The sequence below is a fragment of the Diplotaxodon limnothrissa genome, linkage group LG8, assembly GCF_057381915.1.
Source record: "Diplotaxodon limnothrissa isolate DT_005_m linkage group LG8, D_limnothrissa_male_GT1.1, whole genome shotgun sequence".
NCBI lineage: Eukaryota > Metazoa > Chordata > Actinopteri > Cichliformes > Cichlidae > Diplotaxodon > Diplotaxodon limnothrissa.
Window position 1 is genome coordinate 28,457,505 of NC_140603.1, and position 18,645 is coordinate 28,476,149.

The window sequence follows — 18,645 nt, forward strand, 5'->3', positions numbered from 1 at the left end:
CTTCCTTGGTAGATGAAGCAGGCATAGAAATAAATTATTAAAATACAAATCAGTAAGACAATCTTCACTCATGTTTATTGTATTTCCTGATTACTTCTGACTCAAAAGTACAGATAATATATATATTCCATTGTCTAGGTTAGAAAAGTTATTAGGACTTTTCAGTTAATAGTTTTTGGAAAATGCATTTTATTTTGAAATCCTAAACCGGAATAGCGTCGTGTTCCTGCAGCTAGCTTTCTCGCGCTAAATAAAAATTGTCTTGACAGCCCGTCATCCTGCTGTCACCTCAGACGACCCAAAGCGGAGGATAACCGAGCAGCAGTTAAACTGTCGCCTCTCGTTTGCTTCTTCAGCCTTTTGTTGCATTTTTTTCTTCCTTCCAAAACTAAACCAGAAACTTTTAAAAATGAACGAGAGTGAGCCGAGCAGCTACCCGTTGACAGTTTACGACTTCGAGCGACGTTTCGACGAGAGAAGAGCGATGGAATGGATGCAGGAAAACTGGTAAGAACGAGGAAGTTGGTGAAATATCAGTAAATAAGTCATTCACTGGACTGCAGCTCTGTCCATCGTTTGTTGTTGAAGCCGTTTGTAACATGTTCTGCATGTTCGGGCTAAAACCCATGAAATCTCTTTAGAACCTCAGGAACATCGTTTTTCCCTCGCTTTAGTTCAAATAAACTCGAGTTAAGGATGCACCTCAGGGAGAAGAGGCGAGCCCTGCACGGAGTCCTGATTATGTAATAGCTAGGTTTCATTTGACGTAGACGTGACGTCGACGTAAAGCGCGAAATTTGACTGGCGGTCGGAAGTGAAAAAGATAAGCGCAAAATCACAGACAGACAGTACGCAAAATGCCTATGTCCTGTTGTGTTTACGGATGCTCCAGTAGGTCGACCCGAGAAACTGATAAACGGTATTTTAGGGTACCAAAAATAGCCCAACGAAGAGGAGAAAAATGGAAAATTCTAACCGAAAAACGTAGGAAAAAATGGATTTTAAATTTACGTTTACAGTCGGGAGGAGCAGAGTCTGCCAATGCCCGTGTCTGCAGCGACCACTTCGTCAGAGGTAATGTTATGTTTGCAAACGAACTTATTAGCATTAGGTTGTCGTTAAATTCTCGTTTACTTAGTGCTTTTAAGTTAGTAGTCTAATATTGACTTGATTGGGACTATAGGCTGCCCAAGTGCTTTGGATGACGAAGAGTCGGAGGACTGGGCTCCGACGGTCAATCTCGGCTACGAACGAAAACCCAGATCGGAATCAGTTCTCAAACGAGAGAAAAGAATGAAGCTTAAGGCAGAACAGCATCGATGTGCAGAGGCGATTTTGGATATGCAACAGACGGCTGAGAGCCCGGATTTGAGCCTACTTAATTAGGCTACTAACCCTGCCATACAATTGCAATGAGCTGCAATCACTTCTCCATCCTCCTTTGCAATTACCCAAGTCTTCAGAGGTGTCTCGTTAGACCTCTGAGAATGGTTTACCTTGAAACAAACAACTGTCACTCTAACGAAGTCCTAAGGATGTGGCATGTTTGTTGACGTTAAAGCCGCTACCGCTAACTGTTAGCGTGTTTAAGATAAAGCAATATAAGAACAAACACTCACCCTTGCAAACACCAAACTGTATCCATCACGGAGACGTTTTGTTCCAAGGTTGTGGACCCACCCGCTGACAAAAAAATTGTACGCCTCCAGACTCTTGAAAGCTTTCATTTGCTGCCTAGTGTAGTAAGAAGTCTGGAGGACCAAGTAGTTGGTGATATCCACAGCCTCGATAGTAGGCAAATCCTTTACTTCTGTGGTGTATTCGGACATTTTCAAAGAATACGGATCACGTCCGATATATTTTTTAACTATCTGTTTATATCTCTCCCGAGAAACGGGGTCTAAAGTTGCACAATAGCTGCTCTCCTGACTCTCCACAGTGTCCTCCATGTTTACTTCCGCCCTCCACTCAAAAATCGCGCTGCCTCCGCACGTCATCAGAACCACGTGACCGCAACCCAACTATTAACAGCTATGAAAGTAAAGACTTCATGCTGGATCTGCGGCTGCCCGTCTTCACCTTCAGGCACAAATATTGAGTAACAGGTCAAAAATTATGCCTTCCTCACTTTTACGTTTTCACTTTTGGGCTAGTTTGTAAGACTCAAACAATGACATCTGTACGTTACAAACACCAGCCTTGCTCAGATTAATGACAGACGTTACGTTGTATCAAGTTGAAAATATGTAAGAGTTCCTGCGACGTTTCCTCTCCTATTTGAGTTAATTGAAGTGATTCAAGTTTAAGAACTATTTTGGGGTTTAAGTAAGCATGAGTTAAAGGTGAAGGTGTGTAATGCCTTGCTGGGCAGCGGCACAGATTTATGTACTTTTTCCTGTTATTTTCTCTCCATGTTATGAAGAGAAGTCACTTAAAACATTAGGAAAAAATGGTAAAAAAAAAAAAATAAAATATATTTAATTATGGTTCTGGTGATTTTTCTTTTGTATTTGACAAAATTTGACTTGAGGTATCTAATTTTTTAGGCCATTACCCAGCTGCAGCTCTGCGTATCCAGCGTGTCAAAGTCAAAGGGGCTGTGTGGAGCACACCAAAGTGCAACACTCATTGCTTTAGATTGAAGACACCCCCCTGCAGGGGTGAGGAGGGAGATTTTATTTTTTTTAATAAAGATTTTTTTTAAGCTTCATTTGTTGAAGTAACTATTTCAGCTTGCCTGTATGTAATAATTAAGAGTAAGATAATTGCATCTTCTTACCAGACATCTATTTTGTGCTGCCTGTTTGCACAGTAGACGGGGAGATACCCAGACCTATCTCTCCCCGCTCACCTACTCCAGCTCTTTTGGTGGGACACTCAGGCATTCCCAAACTACCAAGCCAGCTGAGAGACATAATCTTGTGTGTCCTACGTCTACACCGATATCTCCTCAGTCTGGCATGCCTGAAACACCAAGGAGGCATCTTAGTGAGATGTTGAGCCACTTTAGCTGGCCCCTGCCAATGTTGAGGAGTAGCAGCTCTATTTCGTTTCAAAGAACTGAGCTTCTTACTTTATCTCACTCTATCCGTCAAAGAGCCCAGCACAAAGCTTATTTCTGCTTTTGGTTTCTGTAGTCTCATTCTTTCAGCCACTGCTGAGATGCAGAGCTCTCTCTTTCCCACTACAGACCTGTTTAATCTCCTGTCGCACCCTACCTCACTTGTAAAAAGACCCTGGAATATCTAAACTTCCCAACCAGAAGTGGGAAGTCCACCCTTTTCCAGCTCAGAACTGTGGCCTTAGATTTGAAGGTTCTAATTCTCATCCCAGTTCCCTCCAGCTTGGCAGCAAACCTCCCTCAGAGCGCGCTGGAGGTTGTAACTCGATGAAACTAACAGAACCACAATGTCTGCAAAAAGCAGAGACGAGACTTCTGAACCTGAAGCCTGTGAGCTGTGTCTAGAAATGCTGTGCATAAAAAATTAGGAACACAGTCTGTGACAAAGTGCACATTTTCCTTGAACCATATGGTTGTCAGGCACAGACACAGATGCCTGCTAATTAATGCTAAAAGGAGTTTGCGTGTGCTGATAACTCAGTGTCGATACCATGTCTTCTTTTCAGTCACAAAGACGTTTAAATTAAAGTTGTAGCTCCTTATCTAGATGATCCGTAATCTGTGTATTGTTCTTTATTAATTAACCTTGTAGCAGTAGCTGACTGTAAATCAGGCCACCTACGATTAGCTATCTATTAGGAGTGGACTTTGTATTAAAACAGATTCATACTAAAAAAACAGAGCAGGAAAAAGTTTCTCAGGTGTGCAAAATGTTCCACCCCCATGAGTCTGACAGCATTTGTATGTGCTCTGTCGAACTGTCAGAAAAGCATGTCAGTAACTGATAAAAAGAAATGATAAAGATAGAGACATGTGACTCAGATCATTTAGACAATTCCTGAGGGACGCTTGCACAGAGACACAAATTATTAAAGGAGACCGGGAAGGAATGCTGCTGAAAAAACCCACTAGCTTACTGACTCCTGGAGACAAAACACTTGGCCAGGTGATTGTGGCTCTGATAGCTCGCGTGTGTCTCACCCTGTGCAGGGAGATAAAACCTGGAGCGTTTATATGCTCACTGGTGTGAGTTTGGCACAGCTCCCGAGTACGAGCACTGAAGTATTGATAAGAGTTTGGATGAACAATTCTGATTCATTTTGTCATAGCTGACCTTTTCTAATTCCAATCAGACCCCAATAATGACGAGTCTGTTTCAACACCAGTTGCCTCAAGGTACTTTTTTATTGTCAGTTAAAGTCAGAGAAAACAGAGAAAACCCCCAACTGTCCTCCTTTGAGTAAGCACTTGGTGACAGAGGGAAGGGAAAATCCCTTTTAACAGGAAGAAAACTGAAAAACAGCAAAACCAGGCTGTGGTGAGCCAGAGATTAATAATAACTAATGATTAAATGCAGAGAGGTTTATAAACACATTAAAAAAAGGGGAGATCCCCTCAACCTGCAGCTTTTGAGGTCCTTAAAACCCATTGAAGTAAAGCTCAAGGTTTACAATTTAGTCACATTTTGTTTAATTGATTGTGTTGGTGTCCAGAGGGACAGCTACATTAAAAGTGTGTCATTGTCCAAAAAGTTATAGACCTGAGATTATTACTGAGATTTGGATGTTTGAGTGAAATGTTTGTAGCTGAAGGACTCTGTGCTTTTAAAGCTGACTCAGGTAATCTCAGGATTAATGCCTCTGAAATCAAAATTATTGTAAGCTTACCACGTGCTCCTCGCTGGGTGCACAAGTCTCTCTGTAGGATAATACGCTTTCTTTCTGTTATTAATCTGAGATTTCTTGGTTGTTTTAAGTTTGGACCACTGAGTCTGGAAGACAAATTGATTGATTAGATGATTATTCAGTTACTGAATTTCATCTCGGTATACAGGGAACAAACAGATATGCATCTTGTCTAAGATTATGTGTTATTAGCTTGGTGAAGAACTCTTGGTATGCTCGGAGGTTCAGATCTGTGCAGCGGGAACAGCTTTAGCTTTTTGCTGGTTTTTCCTCTCCCACAGGGGCAAACTGGGACCAGCTATCAGAATCCACTATAACCACTAACTGGGTCAAGCAGCAGCAGCAGTAGTATCTACTCATCCTGTGTATTATGTATGTTGCCAATCTGGATTAGTCATCTGCTTTATTCCCAAATACCCTCAGCCTCACGCATACCCTCCCTACTTAAATAAAAACAGCTTTTAATAACATATGAGAAGCAGGTTAATGTGAAATTAAAAATATACGGTGTCAGTGCACATGCAGTCTCTGTTTCCAGGGTTTAGTATTCTCCTCGGCTGTTTCTGCTCAGCCAAAAATCGACTTTTTCTTTCCTGCTGTGTGCTGTTGTTGAAACATCAGGCGCAGTGGTGCCCAGTGGAAACGGCCTTATTGCCCATAGCTGGCAGTCTGAGTGGTCTGTGTGTCAGGAGCTAATCTCTTAATCCTCTACTATGAGTATAATAATTGAGTTGGCTGGTGTCAGGAGGGCTGACATGTAGTAATTCATAGCCTGATGTTTCGACTTGTCACATGACTCTGGAGTGACCACAGAGTTGATATCAGCTCGTATTTGTCTTTAATTGCAGTTGTCTGGTTCAGTCACACTAATTGTGTAATGTCTTTATGTAAGAGTGCTGTGTCTGTGTAGTTGTCTCCTGTTTCAAAGTCTCAGGAGGTGATTTAGTGTTTAATAGAGCTGTTTGTCAGGGGAAGTGAGGTACTTCCTCTTTATTGTAAAGCTGATAGAGGTCAAAGATCTGTGTGATGCTGGAGCTTTTAGGCCGGCGTTTTGTGTTAAGTAACATCAGTGTTTCCCACAGATTTGGGCTCAGGGACGTGAGGTTGTGGCTAAAGACAAGTACACCCTATTTTGAGAAGATTTTATGTATATTTTTCCTACAGGGATTAAGAGGGTAAGTGTAGTAGCAGCCAGGTGCTGTTATTTAAATGCACTGTGTTAATGCACCGCGAAGCAACTGCTGCTGCACGTCAGACTAGGAACGGTTATAAAGCTGTTTCTCGAGTTAACATTCAGCAAATTCATCCCAAGGTCAGACCATGCAATGCTCAGAGAAACTGCAAAAAACCCAAGAGCTGTACATGCCTCAGCATGTTAACGATAATGACAATTAGAATAAGACTGAGCCAGTCCCTGTTTGGAACAACCGTTCCAAACAGGCCAGGTGAAGATTTCTTGTCTCTAAAAAGAACATGGCAGCACAGCTTAGGTTTGCAAAGCTGCATCTGGGAAAACCAAAAGACTTCTTTAAAAATCTCCTTTGGACAGATGAGACCGGAGTGGAGACGTCTGGCTGCGATGCACAAAACCAAACTTAGCATATCAGCGCAAACACCTCATACTTACTGTCAGTCACTGAGTCGACCGTGAACTCCTTCGTATACCAAAGTATTCTAGATTCAAATGTGAGGCCATCTGTTTGACAGCTAAAGCTAAATCGGATCACCTGACAGGACAATGATCCCAAGCACAGAAGCAAATCTGCAACTGAATGGCCGAAAAGAAGAGAAACAAGGTGCTGCAATGGTCCCGTCAAAGTCCAGATCTCCTCCTGACTGATATGCAGAGAGCTGTGCATGGACGAATGCCTGCAGACCTGCGCTTGTATTTAATAATTATAGAACCTGCTGAGGACCAAAATGGTTTTCCTATTATGCTCTGACTAGAATTACAAGACTACGTATTTTCTTTTTACAGTGACGACAACCAAATTTTCATACATTCGTTTCCCTGAAATTAAGTATTAAATATTAATTGCAACAACTACATAATTTGATCCAGTACATTCTCAATCTAGTGTTTTGTGTCTGAGGGGAGCTTTTTTTTCCCCGTTACTGTCTCTCTGCTGTAATTAGTGCATGTAACAGTATTATCAGTATTGGTGTTACAGTGAGGATGAGTAATAATAAGCATCACTGTGTGTGTGCTTCTCTGCAGGACCAAGTCTTTTATATTCTCTGGCCTGTACGCTGCGATCGTATTTGGAGGGCAGCACTTCATGAGGGAAAGGCAAAGACTGAACCTGCGTCGCCCGCTGGTGTTGTGGTCACTCAGTCTGGCCATTTTCAGGTGAGTGACTCTCAAGGTCGATGCAGCTGAGACGGCTGACGTGACCTTAACGCTCAGTCAAGCAAACATTTAGAGTCGAGTGTTTCAGAGAAAAGTTGTTTGGTATTTTTTCTCTGAAGGTCCTTTTCCTTTCTGGGTAAACAGGAACGTGAACTGAAAGAGGGATAGTCAAAGAAGGAACGTGTTCTGAGTGTTTGAGAAGCCACAACCAGTCTGATAACAGCTGTCACCTCAAGGTTCAATGCAAGATTTAAAGCAGTACTTCAAGAACACTATAGACATTTCACTCACTAAGAGTCCTGGGCCCTATTTCAGGAAGCCGGTTTAGTGGAAAAACTGAGTAAGTATACCCTGAGTTAACGAAAACTCTGGGTTTTCGGTTTCACAAAGCGAGTTCAGCTGCAGCCTGAGTGAGTCACTATGACGACACACTCCGTGAAGCTAACCTGCCCCCTAGCAGGTTTACTACAACTAACCCTGACTGTCTCCGCCCCTTTGTCGGAAACCTGACAGTAGGAAGTGTCGGACATGGCGTGCCACTTCCTTGAAGAGCCAGTAGATCGTGAAGCCCAAATTCTCCGCAGAGCTCTCCGCCGGGAGAGAGTGATCAGAGCGCGTTTGGACATTTTATCATTTCCTGATGATTTTCTGTGCGAACGTTACCGTTTCTCAGCACAATCTATAATTTATTTGGATAACATCCTCAGGCCATATATTACGCATGTGACACATCGCGGACATTCTCTCAGTTCTGTACATATTATTTGTATTGCACTTCGGTTTCTTGCAAACGGGAGCTTTCTGTATAATATTGGTGACGCTGAGCACGTTTCCAAGGCTACCGTCTGTCGGGCAGTCAGGAATGTTACAGTTGCACTGAAACGTCTCCTGTACTCGTTTGTGGTGTTCCCCGGTCATAGACCCACAAGATTTATCAAAGAGGGATGCCACAAAATTGCAGGTATCAGGATGAACAAAACTTAATTTATGATGTGGTGATACTTGGACTACTACTTAAATTGCACATTTATTTTCAGGGTTCCCAGGCGTGATTGGCTGTATAGATGGCACTCACATTCCAATCATTGCTCCTTCAGTAAATGAAGGAGACTATGTGAACAGGAAGTCTTTCCACAGCATCAATGTACAGGTACATAGTTCCCTGTAGCATGTCAAACTAACAAATTATTTCATCATAGTAATGGATGCTAATTTGTGTTCTCTGCACTGTGAAGATCATATATGATGCTGCCAACATTATGACAAATGTGGAAGCCAAGTGGCCAGGCTCTGTCCATGACTCACAAATATTCCGTGAATGTACACTGAGCACAAAATTTGGACATGGTGAGTTGAGAATACTTTAAAATATATAAAGACCAATTGCTTCAGGGACATTTGAACTGAAGTGTATCCTTCTGTCTTAGGAGAGTTCACTGGCTACTTGCTTGGTGATAGGGGGTATCCATGTTTACCCTATTTGCTTACCCCTTACCCTGACCCTGAACCGGGCCCACAGCAGCGATATAATCTGGCTAATTGCAGGACAAGAGCCAGAATTGAAATGACTATCGGAATGCTTAAGGCCCGGTTCCAGTGCCTGCAAAGACTCAGGGTCACCCCAGAAAGGGCATGTGACATTATTGTGGCATGTGTGATTCTTCACAACATTGCCACAATTAGAGGAGAACACTGTCCTTCTGAACCAAACAGCAGTGATCCAAACCATGAACATCCTGACCCTCCCACGGACATACAAGATGGAAGAGCAGTCAGAGACACCATATGTCACAATCATTTCTTTTGACCCATCACCTCAACATGTTGAAAGAAGAATAAACAGATTTTTTGTTCAACTGGCTTTATTGGTCACCTGTGTTTCCTGTACACAAAGTATTAAAAGATGTAAACCTCATAAAGTGTCTCTGTTGCTTCCTCCTCTGTAACAGCTGTCAATGTTTCTTCATTATTTTCCTGTAGTAAAGAAATAAACAACATTGCTGTTCTACTGTAAACTCATATAATCTGTGGAGTATTACTCACAACTGCATGTTGGTCTGGCTCAACAGGAGGCTGCACCAGATGCAGTACACCATCACCATCAACTGATAGAATATGAGGTTTATACAGGTCACTTATAACTTACAAGGGACCAAATGGCAATTAACAAACATACCAATCACCTTACACTTCATTGTCATTATGCTCTCAAAGACAACCAAGACTGAGGGAAGGCAAAATCAGTCGGAAAATAACTTCACTACAAAATAATTCATTATGGTAAAGAGTTTATCAAATGAATGTGTCGCACTGCAAAGGTGACTGTGAAGAAAGGATGTATGCACATCATGTATTATTTTGAATTTACCCCTTATGTAGGCACTTGTGTCTTGCGGGGTTATTGCCTCAGAGGATGTCCCCGCAGAGATGCCTTCGGCCACAGGGCGCCCACTGTTTTGGCTGAGGGCCAACTGCTCAGCCTCTGTGAGTGGTGGTGGTGGAGGACCCCCACCTGTTTTTCGGGCCTCCGCTTTTTTTCTGTTGGCTATAACGGGCCACATTTGAGCATACAGAGTAAGCAAATATGTACTTGTAATGTGCTCAGATAATTTCAATAAGTGCTTACAGAAAGAAAATTAATGTAGCCTCTAACTGCAATTGATTTACATGGGACAAACAGACCAAGCACTATGGCTCATAATACAATTACACCTTACCTGTTTGGACTATATTTTTATATTTCATTTTTACTTGCTGCAAGGCACGTTTGGGGCCTGTTGGGTTGCACCTGCGCTCACATCACATCACAAAATAAAATGTATAAAATAACAAATAAAATAACATATGATAAAATAACGTGTTAAATGGGTGGAAATCCCTCGATCAATGTTTAAATTAACACTCACGCATTGACTCTGTCGGCTATGTTTTGCCATGCATGCTTTTGCAGCTGTGGCTGTGTTACTTTTTTCCGCGGAATTTGCACGTTATCGGCATATGCTGCCATCAGAATTTCGGCCTCAAGCGCTGTGAAATACATTGACCGCGCCTTCTTTCCCTCCGTCTCCATGGTGACTCGCTTAATCTGTGCTCCGCTTATCAGGGCTTTATGTATCCTCGTCCGCGCGCTTCACTTGGGGTTAAAGCAACTCCGCGTTGATTGAACTAATTGTTATCAGCCTTTCTGAAACCGAATATTCCGAGTTGGACAGTTCGGGGTTACTCAACCGTGAGTGTCGTTTTTCACTCTGAGTTTTCCAAACCGGCTTCCTGAAACAGGGCCCTGATGTCCATCTGCACATGGTATCTGGGGGGTGGAATCTAAAACTTCTTGGGGCTGACCTAAAAAACTGGTTTACATTTTTGCCAATCTCCTGTTTGAGATCATCTTCTCTGAGATTCCAGGCAGATTCCAGAGCAGCTGCATTTTCAAAATAGGACATTCCACTCGAGTTGCAGTTTCACCACAAACCTCAAATCTGAGCAGAGAGCAACCTCAGGATCCTTGCTGTTGATAAGAGCCAGATTTTTGGCATTTTTCACCTATAGGTAGTGGGAGTTTATGTCCCTGCTGCTTTATCTTCTTGAATCAAGTTGAAAGATCTCCATTTTGACACGCTGAAGGAGATCGGGGCTTCTACAAAGCAATCTTTAAAAAAAGCATCTGCAGTAGAATACCTGAGAAGATTATCTAGAGCAGGACATCAGCCAAACTCCAAACAGGTTTCTGTTTATCTACTCCTTCAGTTACCAACTATCAATCTAATTTACTGATTTGTTTATGAAGATCTAGACTGTGGTATTCCCCCAGAGAAGCGTGCTGTTTTTATAAAAACTAAAATCCTGCTGCTGTCACTTAAAGGCCTTAAGCTGAGTTTGTCAAACCCACCAGAGCCTGCAAGGATCCACGTGGCAGGTGTGCAGGACTTTAATCTTAATCCCAGTGCTGTGGGTATATCCTGCTCCTTTCAGCCTTAGCTGTCCGCACACAGGACGCGACGGTGTTAGTGTAGGTAGTTTTTGCTTTTTACTACATCCACCCTGTTAACTCTGTTGTCCTTTAAAGGATAAGTTTGTTTTTTATTACTGGTATATATTTTTTTAACCTCGGAGACGTGTGCCAGAATGATGACACAACATCGTGCACGCTTTGTTGCTTTGCTGTCATTTGGGCTTACCGTGAATGTCTCGTGTTAAAGTAAACAACCTGACAGAAATGGACATGATGAGATGGTTTACTGGTTAAGAGAGGGAGTGACTGCTTTAACCTCATGTAATTAGGGGTGGGGTAGCTTTGAGTGGCGGGTGGGTGCTGACGCAGACAGGTAGCAGCTAAGTGAGAGTCATAAAGCTGGACCTCATGCCTGTGTTAAGGCCTCTTGTAGCATTTTTAACCCAAATATGTGACAAATATACATTTATGCTTTAGTTTTGATTAATTAAATTCTAGTGTTTTATTAGTCTTGGTGCTAATTAACAGATATCAGTGCAATCCACATGTAAACCCCCAGCTTTAGCTGACAGTTTAGCACTAAACTATCGCTAATGAGCTATGAGGCTACTATAGCTGGGCTGCCAGCAGAAGCACAAGAGCTTAAAACTTAGACCTTAACCCTTATTTTCTGACTAATTTAACTACTGATGAAATATTTCCGATGCAATTAGGTGGAGGTAAAGCTGTTTATGGAGACTTAACCTCAACAAGCCAGTTGCCAAGCGCTCAAAATATATTCATGATGGAACAAAAAAAGAAAGTACTTCCTCTTAGGCTAATGTGCAGTGGGCCGCACAAGGTTTTCAGATTTAGAATCAGGGTTTTTTTCACTGCTATTTATTCATTCATCATATAGTTACTATTACAGTTGCATGGAAACAGGGCAGTTCATTTACTAGTTGAAGGCTTCTCCAACTGATATATTGAAGAGTCTTTGGGCAAAAAGAGTTTAAAAGTGCTTTTTGAATGAGCGACTGTGGCTTAGTTTAAAAGGACTGTAAGAGTAGCAGAGTGCTATAGTTATAAACAGGCATCCATACGCTACATACACCATCGTTTTATGTCTGATACTCTGAAAAGGATTGAGCATAATCCCCATCAAACTCACAGTTTGGTCCTGTTTGACCTGCATTTGATTTGTGTCAGATCGAAGGCCGATACGACGATCAGTCATCAGAGAAAATGACACAGGCTGGCTCCCTGTTGACTGCGATCCGGTTTGCAATTGTTGGAACATCAGATAAAAGCACAGGGAGTCTCTGAGGTGTGTTTAAGATGGTCTGACTGAGATTACCTATGAAATCTCCACATCAGTGTTGCACCATTGTGCAAGTTGCTCTTTGCCATCAGTGTAATGTCAATAAACCTTTTGACATCAAGCCTTTATGGCTGCACTGTAGCAGTGATCTCTGCAGCTCAGTTATGGTTTCTTTTTTTTTTTTATTATTATTTTATGACAAACAGTAAGATGGATTATAAAAATGCTGCTTTCAATGCTTCATTTGTCCACAGGAGGCATGGCAGAATGATTACACTTTAACACATCAGGGCTGCCAGTTGAGACCATCCCTGTTTTTACTATAAGGATGAGAAAACAGACTCTGTTCTAGGAAAGTGGTGACAAATATGAAACCAGTAGAGCAACATAATTTACTAAAAGAAGTGGCTGAGCCTCTGTGATCCTAGCTGTTGGCTAATATGTCCTTGTTGTGTTTCCTCTGCAGCATCGTAGGAGCGGTCAGGACCGGAGCTTACATGCTGCACGTCCTCACAAACGACGGCTTCAAACAGTCGGTGTGTGACAACAGCTTCTACAGCTCTCCCCTCACCAAGTTCTGGGCCTACGCCTTTGCCCTCAGCAAGGCCCCCGAGCTGGGTGAGACTTCATCTGATCTCATAAATGTCAGAATATTACTCACATGAATGAAGCACATACTGAAATCTAACCTATTCAAAGACCACCAGCTGTAGATTCCTTATTTCTTTGTTATTGGATTAAGGTGAAGCAGGACCTGTTTACACTATAGGAGCTCCACGCAACTCAGAAAAAACTGTTTTAATCATATTAAGGGTGGGGGTGTTAGCATTAGCTAAAACCATGATGAGGCATAAAGTGCTGTGCAAAAGTCTTGATCCACCCCTCATCTCTTTGTATTTTGCTTCTAAGGAGCCAGACTTTCTTGTAATGTTTTTTTTTTAAAAAGGTCTTAATCAGTACTTTCTGAAGGTCTCTCAAAGCTTTTCTTTGGTTCTGTCCTTAACACTGACCTATGAATCATTTAAATATAAATGCATATAACTCAAGGGATGAACCTTATTTTGTTTCTTGACACGTTGTTACTACTAACCGTGCAAAACCACGTAGTTTGTTCCCATTTAATTAGGTGAATCTGTGCAAAATGCAAAGGTAACAGTTTATTTGCAACAACAATTTGATTCCCAAAGAGCTGTTAGCTGAAAACTTGGCAATTTTTTCAGCATGATGTGCAGTAAAAAAGATCAGTGAGAACAGGTCTGATGGAGCGATGACATGAGTGTCTACAGCCATCTGTAAAGCACGGTGGAGGCTCTGTCATGGTTTAGAGCTGCATTTCAGTGAGTGGTGTGGATTTTTTTTCAAAATTAATGTAACTGTGAACACAAGAATATTAAGTCAGAGCTTCACCCACCATGCAGTACTGCCTGCAACACATCTGATCGGCAGCAGCTGCTTCTTTCAATAAAAGATGATCCCAAACACGCTGCCACTAAAGTAAAAGTTTACCTGAATTTAAAAAAACAACAACAACACACATACAGTGGCAGTCATCGGTCATGGATCGTACCAGATAAGTTATTGTTATAGTTGTGCAAACCTTTCTATTTCCATGTATGTTTGCACGTTTCACCTGCCTTCCTCGCAGAATGTTAAGAAATGAGGGTTGGTGCAAGACTTGTACGCACTGAAAACGTGTAAAAGTGTAAATGTGTTGGATGTTTTTCAGTCTTTGTTCCAAAAGGATCTAAATTCAAACTGGATGTTTTTTCTTGCTCAGCTACTTTAAGAATGAAATTATTTGCTCAGTGTAGATTAAAGTGTGCGCCACTGTGCAGTAAATCCATCAGGAGGTGATTCCCTTAAGAGCTGAAATGGAGGCAGATGCTGAGCTGGCAAGAAAAGTCCATTAGCGCACAGCTGATAATGTACAAGCAATGTTTCCTCTGCTGCAGACAGGAAGGATACGTCTTCTTCCTACTGCAGGATAAGGACTCTTTATAGAGACTCAAATGAGCTTTAAATTAGAAATACAGGTTGTTCTGTTTTATAACAACTTCATGGGATTCACCAGAATCTGTATTTGTACTTATCAAAGTAAGCTTTGTGAGGAGGTTTGTCTGTGTAAGCTAAACCCTTTTATTTGTTAAATCCACCTGAAAGATCAAACATAAACCCACAAATCTGTGATGGATGTTCACGAAGCTGTAAGCTAACTGCTTGTGCTGCCTTGTTGAAAGTTTCTGTGCTCCTCCTGTACCTGTAAGGCCATCATAAAATTTAGTACACCCCCCCCTTCAAACACTGTAAGTGAAGTCAGGCTTTATTGGAGCTGCGTTAAACTTGATACACAGTCAGGTCCTGTCAGGTATTTCACTTTTTCTGTAGGTTTTTAAAAAATATTTTTCCTGCTCTCACACAGCAATTTTCCATCTTTTGTGATAACTAAAGTACATCTGGTGTTATTAATCATGACTCAGTTGCTGAGGGGTTGAGGTTTGGTGCTCGGGTGCGGTTTTATTTAAACGATTTCCTCTCTGCCGCCTCTCTCAGGAGACACCGTGTTCATCGTCCTGCGGAAACAGCGCCTCATCTTTCTGCACTGGTACCACCACATCACCGTGCTGCTTTACTCCTGGTACACCTACAAGGATCAGCTGGCGGGCGGCGGCTGGTTCATGACTATGAACTACATGGTTCACTCTGTCATGTACACGTACTACACCGCCCGAGCGGCCGGCCTGCAGGTGCCGCGTCCCTTCGCCATGGTCATCACGGCCTTGCAGATCCTGCAGATGGTGATGGGCCTGGCCGTGCAGGGCCTCGTGTACCACTGGATGCACGAGTTGCGCTGTCCGTCTCACCAGGACAACATCGTTTGGGGCTCTCTCTTGTACCTCAGCTACTTGATCCTTTTTGCCTACTTCTTCTACAACACCTACCTCAAAGGCTCCCCCAGGGACAAAGGGTCCAAGAAAGAGTAGCGCGCCTCCCTGTGCTCGGGGTCGTATTAAAGGCTCTGAACATCCTCCTCTTCTGACTGCAGCTCAGAGAGGAGGATGATTTGGAGCATTTTAATGTGATCTCACGATGAAAGCGAGGAGATTGAGGGGCATTTCCGTAACTGTGTTTGACTAAAAATAGCGCTGTCATCATTTAAACGATTGCCTTGTTTACTTAAACTCCTTTATCTAAAAACAGCCATATGAGGGCCAAATACTGTCAGAGGCAACTGACACTTGTTCCTGTGTTTTTAAAGAAGTCATTGATTTATATGTAATTAATTTTACTTTAATTGAGTGAGGAAATGGTTTGTTTAGCTCTAGTTAGCTTAGCATAAAGGCTGGAAGCAGACTTTCCTTTCCCTGGAAAACTGACTTATTTAAACTCTGCATCTTTCTGTTTAACCTGCAAATTAACAAAAACATAAAAGCAACAGATTCTTGACTCCAGCTCTAACAAACATCTTTTACAGACGGGATCCTGTTAAAGCGTTTACACACCGCCTGCTCACTGTCTTTATGCTCGACTAGGATAAACAATCTGCACCAAATGTTGAACTAGCCCTTTAAAAGTGACACCGGGGGCAGGTACTAATCTGATGCCGTAAAAATGAGCATCACGTGGCGCCTGCAGGTGCAGAAACTGTAACACCTGTGTCCACCTGTGCAGGTTAGCAGGTAACAGGGAGTGAAGACTAATGCACTAAATGGCAGAGGAATGTTTTCATGCACGTAAACGTGCAGGAAGAAAAGCAATGCAAGTTCAGTTCGGTGTAATTTTTTTAAAATGCTGTCACCTCTTTACCTTCATCTAAAAAGAAAGCCTTCTCTGTCTGCTCCTCTCAGTTGACCTCGCTGGCTTATACCTGCCTCAACTTGTTAGCTTAGGTTGTTTTTTCTGTTTGTTTTTTTTAAGGTGTTGGTTTGAATCCAGGTGAAGTTTCTGAGTCTGAGAGCACAACAGTAAAGTGACCATATTCTTATAAAACGAACACAGAGGTTAAATTTAGTGTTGCTGCTAATGCCGTCCACAGCGCTGCGTTGCTTTGCTTCACCCTTTACTGCAGGTTATGCACTGACCACTAATAAGTACCTCATGCAACCCAGCTTTCCTCTAACATAGCCAATATTTATAGCCGCTTTCACCACGCGTACACTCTGTAAGACAAGGCCTGAGTGAGGAACGCGTTCCTCAGATGAAAGCCGTTCCAGCTCAAACAACTGACAGGAAGTGCGTTAAACCAGACGTCCTCCTGTCCCTGTCGTTTGGGTTGTTTTCACATGTTTACGCGCTGTACAGTATATGTTTTTTAACGTTTTTAATAAGAGATGACGGGAACGATTCACTGTTGGGACGCAGTTTCCCGAACCTTTTCTTCTGTGCAGCTGTGCGATGGATTTAAAAAGGAGACGTGTAGATGTGATGGAGATGCAGACCTGTAGCTTTAACTCAGAGGTTTAACAAAAACATTCCACTTCTATGGTGCACATTTATTAAAAGCGATAAAAAGCATCTGAAAACTGTTTGAACTGATTCTCTGATTGAGCAGCAGGAGCTAAACCAGAGTGTCTCGTGTGAAGTGTTTAGCAGACAAACAAAAAGGATAAACTGAACATAATGTGACGTAACAGGAGAGGTTTTTGTATCTTGCAACTCCTACGAGGTCCGACCACTACGTTTGCCTTGTTGCCGACACTTGATTCCTGTTTAGTTAGAAGAAAAAGCTTTATTTTGATCCATCCTTTGTGACTTTGCCCTGTGCTCATGTTGGTTTTGGTTATTTATTTTCCTTTTGTGCTTTAAATTATTTGAACAAACTGATACCAAACATACGGCAGATGACGAGGACCAAATTTATGTGGCGATTGCTGCTGACTGTGGTGCTGCTGCTCTTTATGACCTGCTGAAGAGGAGGCCACAGGGCGCTGGTGTCTGTTTTTAGATGAGAGGGATGTGTTTTCTTTACGTTTTCCAGCAGGTGTGAGGTTTACTTGGCAGGTGTCACATTAGGAAGCGGGTTGAGTTCAGTTTGCTCCATCCACGCTCGCGCTTACACCGCTTCGGAGGGTGAACTGCGACGGTGTTCGTGTTTAAAGTTGTGCAGCACATTCTCAAACCACGTCCTGTTTAACGGGCCTGTGCTCGCCACAGAAGCTGCTCGCCCTGGTTGGAAACGTGTGTGCTGAGCGCTGTGGTTTAAAACCTGTGTGGAGACTTTTGACTTGGCGTGACGGAGCTGATTTTGTGTTTGTGTCTGTAGTTGAATTCCGATTGTTCAGGACTTTGTGGATTACAGTTTGTCACGCTGACGCACCTTCTGTGAGAAACGACGTAGTTCTGATAAAAGCACCGTTTTCAGATGCACTTATTGTTTCAGCATCAACCAGTCGTAGTTGTTTTTATGTGATTCAATATAAAGAGCACTGAACACTGTTTGAAACTGCCTGCTTTTTAAAATCTGACACATTGTAACGCTGTTAAAACTTGAACTTGGTGTGCCAAACATGCTTCTGTTTGTTTTCTGTCGTGCTTTACTTTGTTTTGTTGTCTGTGCTTTATGTTTCCTACTGATTTTTACTCCCTGTGGTTTCTACTGGAAAAGGGGCTTCGTGTCGAAACGTTATAATAAAAGTTTCTCTGTTTGTTGTTTCAGGGGTGAAATATTTTCACTGTGGAGAAGAATATCTGTTTAAATAGAAGACAGACAAACTCGCCACAAACATCAGCTGTTTGATTTAGTTTCCTTTATTAAGATTATCTTAAAAAATATAAAGCACATATTCAAGCCTCTGACAGGCATGTGTGATAAAGCCAGGACTTCAGTCTGATTGTCTTTTATTTTCTTTTTATTGGCACATACATTATAAACATATTTAATTGCTTTTATTTAACTAAACAGCAGCTCTTGAAATTTAAAAGCAATCTTTTGCAAGATTGTTGAGTCTTAATCGTAGACGAGAGCCAAACTCAAGCATACACAGCTTAATGTAAAATGCATTTCTGAGATGGTGATGAGTTCTCAGTGACCTTGACCTCAGGGTGTGACAATTATGTGTGTGAAAGGTTGTAGCGTGAAGCCCTTTGAAGGTCACGGGTCTGAAAAAGTGCCGTATAGATGGCAGTCTCCCATTACTCTGTTATTCAGGCCTGAATGTGGCAACTCAGCGACCGTGAGAGAATTTTTAAAAAAGGTTTGTGTACATGCGACAATGCCTCCCATCACTTTATTGGTCGCAA

The 18,645-nt window shown here is 42.2% G+C and overlaps 1 protein-coding gene across 1 annotated transcript; it reads left to right on the forward strand.

Moving 5' to 3' along the window:
* Window positions 1-308: 308 nt before the first annotated feature.
* On the forward strand, window positions 309-17,072 carry LOC146627119 (very long chain fatty acid elongase 6-like). Its single transcript, XM_085361057.1, has 4 exons — window positions 309-507; window positions 7,025-7,156; window positions 12,875-13,026; window positions 14,959-17,072. Exons 1-4 carry the CDS (start codon window positions 410-412, stop codon window positions 15,387-15,389), a joined length of 813 nt encoding a protein of 270 aa, XP_085217183.1. The 5' UTR covers window positions 309-409; the 3' UTR covers window positions 15,390-17,072.
* Window positions 17,073-18,645: the final 1,573 nt, after the last annotated feature.

Coding starts and splice junctions, on each gene's coding strand:
- LOC146627119 (XM_085361057.1), top strand. CDS start 410: ATGAACGAGAGTGAGCCGAGCAGCTACCCGTTGACAGTTTACGACTTC. Junction 508..7,024: donor GAATGGATGCAGGAAAACTG/GTAAGAACGAGG, acceptor GCTTCTCTGCAG/GACCAAGTCTTTTATATTCT. Junction 13,027..14,958: donor CAGCAAGGCCCCCGAGCTGG/GTGAGACTTCAT, acceptor CGCCTCTCTCAG/GAGACACCGTGTTCATCGTC.